General features: G+C 34.4%; 1 protein-coding gene across 1 annotated transcript; it reads right to left on the bottom strand.

The window, feature by feature from the left end:
- Positions 1–1,687: 1,687 nt before the first annotated feature.
- On the bottom strand, positions 1,688–5,551 carry LOC145679715 (uncharacterized). The gene is made up of 2 exons (XM_081750282.1): positions 4,786–5,551; positions 1,688–1,851 (listed from the first exon to the last, which is right to left on the bottom strand). The coding sequence occupies exons 1-2, from the start codon at positions 5,526–5,528 to the stop codon at positions 1,809–1,811; spliced, it is 786 nt and encodes a 261-aa protein (XP_081606408.1). The 5' UTR covers positions 5,529–5,551; the 3' UTR covers positions 1,688–1,808.
- Positions 5,552–10,451: the final 4,900 nt, after the last annotated feature.

Below are 10,451 nucleotides of genomic sequence, written 5' to 3'. Positions count from 1 at the left end.
CCCCCTTTTCTCAAGCTATGACCATGATAGGGATTCAGCTGAAGTTTTGATAACTTTCACAATTCTGCAAAATTCAAGAATTTTTCCTGCATTTTTTTTTGTTATTTTTATTTTTTATTTACTTTTTTTGGTTTTAGCAGAACGATGTTTTCTTTTACCTAGTATTTAATACTTGTACCAAAGTAGAAACACAGTTTTACAAATAACGAAAGATCTGATTTTGATAGTACTAAAACAGGAAACCCTCAGCTTAAACCTGTAACGTATATCCCGTTTCTAAATATATATTTATATTAGTACTACAATTATTTGGAAGGATATTAACACGTTACACGCGCACCTGCCTCCGCAAAGACAACTTAAACGTGCACGCTGGAAGGAAGGAAAATTTAATTCCCCCACTAAAAAATAAATTATGGTTATGTTGGTATAGTTCAAGTAACTGAACAAAAGTGGGAACTTATTAAATTCAATAGCTACTAGTAAAAATACTATCATAGCACGCCAGGTAAACTAAGCTCTACATTAGTCAAATAATAGAGTTAAATCAGATATTATCAACTTTATATCTGTAAACTCGAACAATATAATTAATTGCCAAATTTTTGAGAATACAAAAAATAACACAAAATGAATTTAATTTAGATCACAAAATTGAGAACTCAACTATAAAACTCATTATCATTCAAATATCGACCAGCGATAGCAGCATAGAAACAACCACAATGTTAAATGGCGTACTAACTTGCCAAGAGAAATTCTAGAAAATAATTTACTTACAGTAGGTATTCCAGTTATAAACCAAAGCTTTTTCAGCAATAAACTCACATATTCACAATTTATCAAATACACTACCAACACTTAATTTAATTTAGAAGCCAATTAGGTTGAAACATATTGAATTTTGACACCAAAGGTAAACGTTTTCCTTCCAATTTGATAGCTGCCTGTGATCTGACGATCCCAGGTAGCGCTGCACATGAACAAACTTATCATTCCAAAAATTACCACCAGAGGTCATTGAGAACCATAGCTTTTCTTGAAATGATTTAAATCTCAAATTAGGATACTATTATTATTACAATTCGGTGCAAAACTTGTTATCTCGTTTTAATAACAGAAAAATCGAGGATAATTACAATTTACAATTATTATTTTAGAAAATTCAAAACCTTGACTATAAATGACATACTACACACATCCTGCCCTCCCGAATTAAAAAGTTAACCTTTTTAATATAAATGTTCCTAAATTATAATCCATTTAATAAGCAACTGCCATAAGGTAACTACTAATAATATCTCCGTTAGTTAATTTAAATCATCCACTCCATCATTCATACCTAACCCCCAAAAAGAAAAAGAAAAAAAGAAAAAGAAACGGACTAAACAAAATAAAATACTAATAATAATCAGAATCATCCATCGCCATACAAAATTCATTCACTCATGGATCTCTACTTCTAATCCATCACCCGTTAATAATTATGGCAATTAACTCATTAATAAATTATAATAATACAGCCTAAATTTTTTTTATTCTTGTCTAATAAGTAATAGATTAATTTCAAATCTTATTCCTCATAAGCATTATCGAACTATTTATCAATACTCAAATTAACAAAATTTAGCTGACTCGGAAATGCAGAATTGATTTTTTTTTTTTTTTTTTTTTTTTACAGATATTGGCTCTCCAAAACGTCCATTTAGGCAATAAACAATAAAAACATACTACTTACATACAGCTGACAAATTCTGCAATAATTGACAATATCCGAAACCAAACTTATTCATGGACACATACATACATCAATGGTAGTCGCGACAATACACAAAACACGGCATTGCAGGCCTGCAATAGAAATAACAATTACTATTTGATCAAAACAAATAATACACAAACAAATACAACTGGTAAGTGGTAACACTCTCTGACTCAGATACTCTAAATTAGCCGGATTTTTTTTTTATGTTGCAGTTACATCTCTTCTCTCTCGATACTTTTTTGTAAGGGCTACATGTGACCTACGAACATCATTAGGGTTAGCATCAGATCTAATTTGAACACTGTTCTGACCCAGGAATTTGACCAATGTGTACGGGCCCTCCCAACGATAAGCCAAGCTCTTATTAAACTTGTCCACCAATGACGACTTAACTTGCGATTTTATTAATAATTTATCCCCCACCTTATAATCAACAGGGGGCGCGGTGGCTCAGTGGTAGAGCGTTCACCTCTGGTGCCTGGAGTCCCGCGTTCGATCCCAGCCCCCGCCAAGTGAACTTTGTGGTGGACAAACACCGTGCTCGTGGGTTTTCTCGGGGTTCTCCCGTTTCCTCCCACTTTCTAATCAACAGGAATTCTCTTTTTATCATATAACGCCTTCCTTCTCTTCCACGCTAACTCCATATTACGCATCGCCGATGCCCAAATTTCACCTTTATTCTTATCCACAAATATTTTATCCACATTCCACTTAGTGTCAAGAGGGTCACAGACATTATACCCGTATACTATATCCACTGGACTACACTTTAGTTCTGTGTGGATCGAATTATTGAGTGAAAATTCAATTTCGTGTATGCCCTTATCCCACTGTTGTTGTTTATCATGGAAAAATATCTTTAACCCATTTTTCACAGAACGTATGTATCTTTCACTCAAATTCGAAAACGCTGCGTAAGGGGAAATCCTGATATCTTTGATTCCTTGACTATATAAAAAGTCCGTGAACAATTTAGATACAAAAATAGAGTGACAATCATGGGCGAAAGCATGTATAAACCCATGCCTACACATTAACTTATACATCTTATTTATAATACTTTGGCTGGACAAAACTTTAATAGGTTCCAGATAAACAAAACGTGAACAACCATCTACTATAATTAAACAATAACGTCCTGATTTTGATCTTGTTATTGGCCCAATTACATCTCCATACCAAAGACCGTTTACAGTCTTTTCATATTCTGATACTAACAACCCATCTTTTTCTTATTTTCGGCTTTGGCTAATTGACAATCTTTACAAGTGGTTACGTATTCCTTAATATCTTTCAAGATACCAGGCCATGTATAGCGCGAGGCTAATTTCCCAATCGTACGGCTCACCCCTCCGTGACCACCGGGCAAAATTTGTCCATGATAGAATTCCAACAATACTCTCCATAAATTTTTGGGAACACAAACCTTATAGGGATTCTTATATGCTTTTGTTTTCTTACAAAGTATTCCGTTTACCAATTTATAACCTTCTACCTGTTGTTTGCTTTCCAATTTTTTAATTATTTCTGACAAAAAAGGATCTTTATACTGATGCTCCTTAATAGATAAAGATGCATAGGGCATATCCCACATATTTACCATACATAGGTTTTGCATTTCCTCATCACTAGATTGTACATTCTCAATCAATTCGAAATCATGGGTGTTATATACTCTAGAAATAAAATCAGATGTTACATTTAAATTTGACGATATGTGCTTAACATCAAAATGAAAGGCAAACAACCTATGCAATAAGCTACCATATTTTTTTACACGTTTAATATTCTTGAGGGCATAAGACAAACTTTGATTATCTACTAATAATTCAAATTTATTATGTAAATAGATTTTAAATCGTTCTAGAGTCTCCACTACTGACATCAATTCAAGCAAATAAATGGGCTTACTATAATCATAAGGACGTAATTTTCGACTGAAATACGCTACAGGTCTCAAGTAGCCTTCTGAATCGTACTGTTGGATCACCCCTCCAAGACTTTTTAATGATGAATCGCAACACACTATAAACTTTTGGTTTAAATCGGGTAATTTAAGCACAATGTGGGATTCGAACATTGCCTTGATATCATCTAAGGCTTTTTTCTGGGCGGGTCCCCAATGAAATGCCACCTTAGGAGATCTCAATTCATTTATCGGATGCATTATTTCATGAAAACCAGGCACGAACCTTGAGTAATATTGCAAGAATGAACATAAACGCAACACCCCCCGACGATTTTTTGGTGCTGGTAAGTTACGTATAATATCTAGGCGAGCAGGATCCATTTCAAATTTATTATATTCAATAATATGACCTAAATAAGAAATTCTGGTTTGAAACATAACACTTTTATCAAGTGACAGCGTAATACCATTTTCACGAAAAATATTCAACACTTTTGTCAACAATTTCTTATGCGAAACAATATCTTTAGAAACCAGCACGACATCATCAAAAAACCACTCCAATCCTTCCTCTTTTAAGGGATATAACAAGTCTGTCATAAGTTTTGACAACAAGTAAGACCCCACAGATAATCCGAAAGGTAAATAACGAAATTGAAAAAGGCCTCTGTGCGTCAAAAACGCAGTATACTGGCGCGAATTCTCAGATATCTTCAGTTGTAGATAAGCTTTACGTAGATCGATCACACTAAAGATACGCCCTTGAGATAATTGTGCAATAACATCCTCAATAAGCGGAGTATATTGAGAATTAACCAACAGTCTGTCATTCAAACCTTTGTAATTGACTACTAATCTTCTTCCCCCACTCTTATTTTTAACTAAAAATGCAGGAAAAGCCCAACAACTATTACTTTTTTCAATAATGTTCTGTTCTAACCAATCATCAATAATTTTATCCATCTCCTTCTGTTCACTACGTGAAATCGGATATGCTTTATTTCGAATAGGGGTTTCATCAGTCACTTTTAATTCATACTCAAAGTTTTTAACTGTTCCTATACGATCACTGAAAACGTCAGAATAATTAGCAACCAATTCATTTACATACCTTGGTAAATCAGGATCTTCATTCACCAACTTGGGATCGACCAAAACCTTGGTAGCCTGCCTATTAGGAGTTCTCGTATCCTCTCGTACATTGGATCCATCCCCCTGTGTACCAGACTGTTGAAAATTATGTACCACCGCCCTGGATGTAGCTCTGCTGTTTGAAAATGTTTCTGCTTGCACACCATCGCGAGACGCCTGATGTTCCACAAACCATTTAGAAGTCGGAAACTTATGGGACCTGGAATGATTAGTTTCTGCGGCAGAATCATTTTTCAAAAGAGTAGGGGTATTATTTAACCTTATTGGAACTTTAACTTTTCCACCATCTATTATAAATTGTTTCTTGTTAATGTCTATTGCTCCTTTAAGAAAACTAATTCCGTCTATTCCTATAATAAACTTAGGTGACAAGTTTTTATGCAAAAAGAATTTAAGTTTGTAAGTTAAACCACCAATTTTTATCGGTAGAACAACACATTGATCTAAATAAAGCACTTCCTTTCCAATCCCCACTCCACGAAAAGTATCTTTAATATATTGCACTCTCCAGTTAGTGTTTTGATCCCATTCTTTAAAAGAGTCTATATCACAAAGATTCACTGTACTGCAAGTATCTAAGGCTCCTTCTAACTTTCGTCCCAAAAAATACGCATCGATAAATGTAGCTATAGGTTTCCTATTATCTTCGGTTGACGTTCTATTCATCAAGGCCGCCTGTTTTTGTTGTTGCTTTTTATACATACAATTTATGACTTTATGATCCCCGCCACAAAAATAACATTTTATTCTCTTTTTACACTCAATAGAAAAATTTGACCCGCACATTTCATCATAGACTAATTTTGATCTTTCATAATTCACATATTTAACAACTTCCTCATATAGTTCTTGATAAGTTGATGGAATATTATATTTAAAGATTGCGTATCTAATATCTGGTTTCATACCCTGTAAAACATTCACTTTAATACTCTCTTCATTTAGAGTGCCTTGAAACACCACATAAGCATCATAAATATTGCTGATATATTCTAATATATTTTCATTCTTGCTCTGAATACGTTCAACAAACAATCTATTTATTTCTCGTAAGCCTAATGGTGTCAACAGAGAAGTTCGTAAGGCACGACATACCTCCAACCAGTCATTAACATTGCCCAACAACTTAAATAATTCTGTATTTAATATCCCAGTAGTTTTTCCAATAGCCAACATCATAATACATTCTAAGGGAAACAACCTCAGTTTATTAATTTTATAAACAGAAAGCAAAAACTGAAAGAGTTCTATATCTTTGCTTCCATCACAAAAGGGTATATTACGAGCAAAATCGTTTAAAGATTTTTGTGCTGAATGAGTAACAAGTTTACTTAAATCTGTTCTCAAAACAGAAGCATTAGTATTGCATGTGAAATTGTTTACAACCGATTCTGAAGGAAATATCTGAGTTCCAGCCAAGTGCGAACGAATTGCTAGTATTTGTGCTGATAAGCTACCACCAGCTGTTGGAGGTGAACGGCCTTGACTGCTGTTTGCTCGTGGCCACCTGACACCCCCGGGCGACTAGGCGAAGCCTTAATACAAACGTTATCGCTCTGATTTTTATTGCCACTTGCAATAACAAATGAATCATTTTCTACCGTATTATTCTTTCCAGCGTCACTCAAAACACCAGGATCACTAGTGTGATTTTCCACACTAGGATTTGTCAATTGAGTTGGGTTAATTACTAAAACTCCAGTATCACCATTTTCGAAATGATCAAGTTCAAGACGTAGGTCATGATTAACAGGTCCGGTCGCCATCTTACGAACCACTCGGTGACGCTCAATACAATTTTAATTACTTACTATTTAACTATAATGCAACCCTTTTACAAAATAATCCGGCTCTATCTATCACATAACAAGAAATAATAACATATTTTACATTCCCACTCACCAACAGAGATCACAGGCAGCTATTTAGATTTGTAACGTATATCCCGTTTCTAAATATATATTTATATTAGTACTACAATTATTTTGGAAGGATATTAACACGTTACACGCGCACCTGCCTCCGCAAAGACAACTTAAACGTGCACGCTGGAAGGAAGGAAAATTTAATTCCCCCACTAAAAAATAAATTATGGTTATGTTGGTATAGTTCAAGTAACTGAACAAAAGTGGGAACTTATTAAATTCAATAGCTACTAGTAAAAATACTATCATAGCACGCCAGGTAAACTAAGCTCTACATTAGTCAAATAATGAGTTAAATCAGATATTATCAACTTTATATCTGTAAACTCGAACAATATAATTAATTGCCAAATTTTTGAGAATACAAAAAATAACACAAAATGAATTTAATTTAGATCACAAAATTGAGAACTCAACTATAAAACTCATTATCATTCAAATATCGACCAGCGATAGCAGCATAGAAACAACCACAATGTTAAATGGCGTACTAACTTGCCAAGAGAAATTCTAGAAAATAATTTACTTACAGTAGGTATTCCAGTTATAAACCAAAGCTTTTTCAGCAATAAACTCACATATTCACAATTTATCAAATACACTACCAACACTTAATTTAATTTAGAAGCCAATTAGGTTGAAACATATTGAATTTTGACACCAAAGGTAAACGTTTTCCTTCCAATTTGATAGCTGCCTGTGATCTGACGATCCCAGGTAGCGCTGCACATGAACAAACTTATCACTCCAAAAATTACCACCAGAGGTCATTGAGAACCATAGCTTTTCTTGAAATGATTTAAATCTCAAATTAGGATACTATTATTATTACAATTCGGTGCAAAACTTGTTATCTCGTTTTAATAACAGAAAAATCGAGGATAATTACAATTTACAATTATTATTTTAGAAAATTCAAAACCTTGACTATAAATGACATATTACACACCCTAGACTACGAAGAGCATTTGACAGACACATAATTTTCACGAAATACACTCTGATCGCAAGTTTCACTTTGGAGCTGAGATTGGCCATCATCTATAAATATAAATGCATTCTGAGAATTTCCTTTGTACTTTATAAATTCTACATTTTTTTGTTCTCAGCCTATTACTCGTTATCATTCCAACATCAGTATATTTTGGACAACCATACGTTATTATTTTAAAAAAATCAAATTCTATAACTATTCGGATCAAATACTGTAGATAGAATTTTTTATCTTCTGAACGGGATAAACTCACACAACTGGATAACGCTTTAGCACACAAATATCAGGAATCACCATCTAGGTTACAAATACCGAACATACTGAAATTCAACTCCAAGGCAATAACGTAAAACCTTTCATTACGCATTGTCTAAATCTCTCCGATGCTGACAGCAGAGATATTCATCCTGGACCGATTCGCCTCCTTCTGGATCCAATCTCACCGTCTGAAGTGGAAGATACTACTCTTGCAGGACATCGCAGGAACTCTTCGCCTGGACTGGACAAAATCAACTCCCAACACTTAAAGGTCTCATCGCTCATCCTCTTTAAAAATTAACGCCGATATCTACAATATCAGTCTCTATATCGACTATATTCCTATATCTTGGAAGATCAGTACAACTATACCCCTACCTAAACCTGGCAAACTCAATACCTCTTTTGCGAATATCAGATCCATCTGTCTTATCAAAAATCTCTCCATCGTTTTGGATAAGATTCTTGTAAGCAGATTTCATGCAGGAGAATTTGGACCTTACCATTATACGCAGGACTAACTTCTACGCATTAATAATGATATCGAAGATCCTTTTTTTAAAGGGTTATAATGGTGTTGCAGTCTTTATGTATCTGACCGGAGCTTTTGGCTCCGTTTGAAATTATGGGATTTCGTTCAAACTTTACAACTTATGACTATCTAAAACTATAGTCAGATAGTTGCACGATTTCATCTGTAATAGAATCACCCAAGTCAAATTGGGAAATCACATCTCGGAACAAGTCTCCTAAAACGTGAAGTTCCGCTAGATTCAATCATTGCGCCTTTTCCCTACCTGCTCGACATAAATGATACTCCTACATTAGAAACTATAACATGGAATTATGACTCTATGCAGATGACAATGGATACTAAACAGCAGGTAAAAGTACTAGCTACCTTTTTCCAGTACGAACCAAAAAATGCTGCTTTCTCCAACTGTGTCAAATATGGGAGCTTGAGTTTGATCCTAAAAAGATCCAAATAATTCTATTCAACCCTCCACATAGAGGTAAGCGCATGAAATACAACCTATACGTATATATATCACAATACAGCCCTCGATAGACGATATAACCCTTGATAGACGATGGTATAACCCTTGATAGACGAACTTCACTAATGATACATATACAACTTACTAAACATAAAGGTATTAGAACAATCCTGCAAGTTAACAAAATCTACAATTTTGAACTTTTCGATCTGCAGTTCTGAACACGGGTGCATCTATGTAGACCAGTGATAAGACCTCTACTCACCTAATGCCACGCATTCTTCTCCATCCTCAATATTAAAACACTATCGTCAACGGAACGTAAGACATTCAACAACTTTTCGCTTCCGATAGATCAACTTTTTCATAAGAGCATTCTACAATGTATACAAGAATACGTAAATCCAAAAGCGGAAATTACATCATTAGGCTACTTCAGCATGATTTCTTGCTGGAAAACTTCGAAAGTCCAGATAAGTTCCCACACTCTCCAAACTTATTACTCTACGAGAAACCCCGATTTCCTCCCTTAAGCATGCTTAATCATAATCCTGTAAACAAACAAAAAAAGATCTTCAAATCTAAATTAACACATAGCATGTAATATCATAAAAATAACACATTTATCACGCAATATTCAGCCCTACTCTCTTAATCCTGGAGCGTTTTCCTTCTGAACAGGCATGGATACATCCAGACTTATACTTACACAGTGGCCAATGTACCTTCATCCATCGTAGTTGTATCGTTGTATACGGTTATATCGTTACTCTATTCTTCTGATTTCCTCTCTGCTCATTGCAGCAAGAGTTAGTTTTCTCTTAAGATTCCCTTGAACATGTTATAAAACAATCATAGGACAAAATAGTCCATGGGTAGATGTCCATCTTATCCTTCTTGGTATAAATGAGTTTTGGTCTTTTATTTGTTATACTGATGTTAAAAGCATTCTATACCGAACAAATAAGTCTTTAGTATTTGATTTTTTTTAAATGTATATTTGAAGTGCTGATTAAGCATCAATTTTTACGAGAATGAAACCACTAATGGAACGAAAGGAAAGCTTGAGAACTATTATGAAGACGTTCCTCCGTCTTGTGCAATGGTGCAAACGTGGTTTACGGAATTTCGTTTTGATGATCGTGAACGAGTGATGCTTAACGTTCCTGGCGTCCATATCACAGGAAATAGTGAATAAAATTCATGATATTATATTGAAAGATCTTCAAATGAAGAAGATACGCAAGGTTAATAAAATATATTTTTAATTTTCTTCATGAATATTTAGGTATGAGGAAAGTAGTGGTAAGTGCCGCTTAACACAAACGCCTGTTCTGCAGCATTTGGTAAATCTTACGTTTTTGAAGGTATAAAGAAGTGTTGGACAAATTGTATCGGGATAAAAGAAGGAGACTAGTGAACAATTCTGCAGTGTTATTAATGTTTAGCG

Source organism: Thermobia domestica, chromosome 2 (genome assembly GCF_964235325.1).
Source record: "Thermobia domestica chromosome 2, izTheDome1.hap1.1, whole genome shotgun sequence".
Classification (NCBI taxonomy): domain Eukaryota; kingdom Metazoa; phylum Arthropoda; class Insecta; order Zygentoma; family Lepismatidae; genus Thermobia; species Thermobia domestica.
This window is presented reverse-complemented; position numbering and strand designations above follow the sequence as displayed.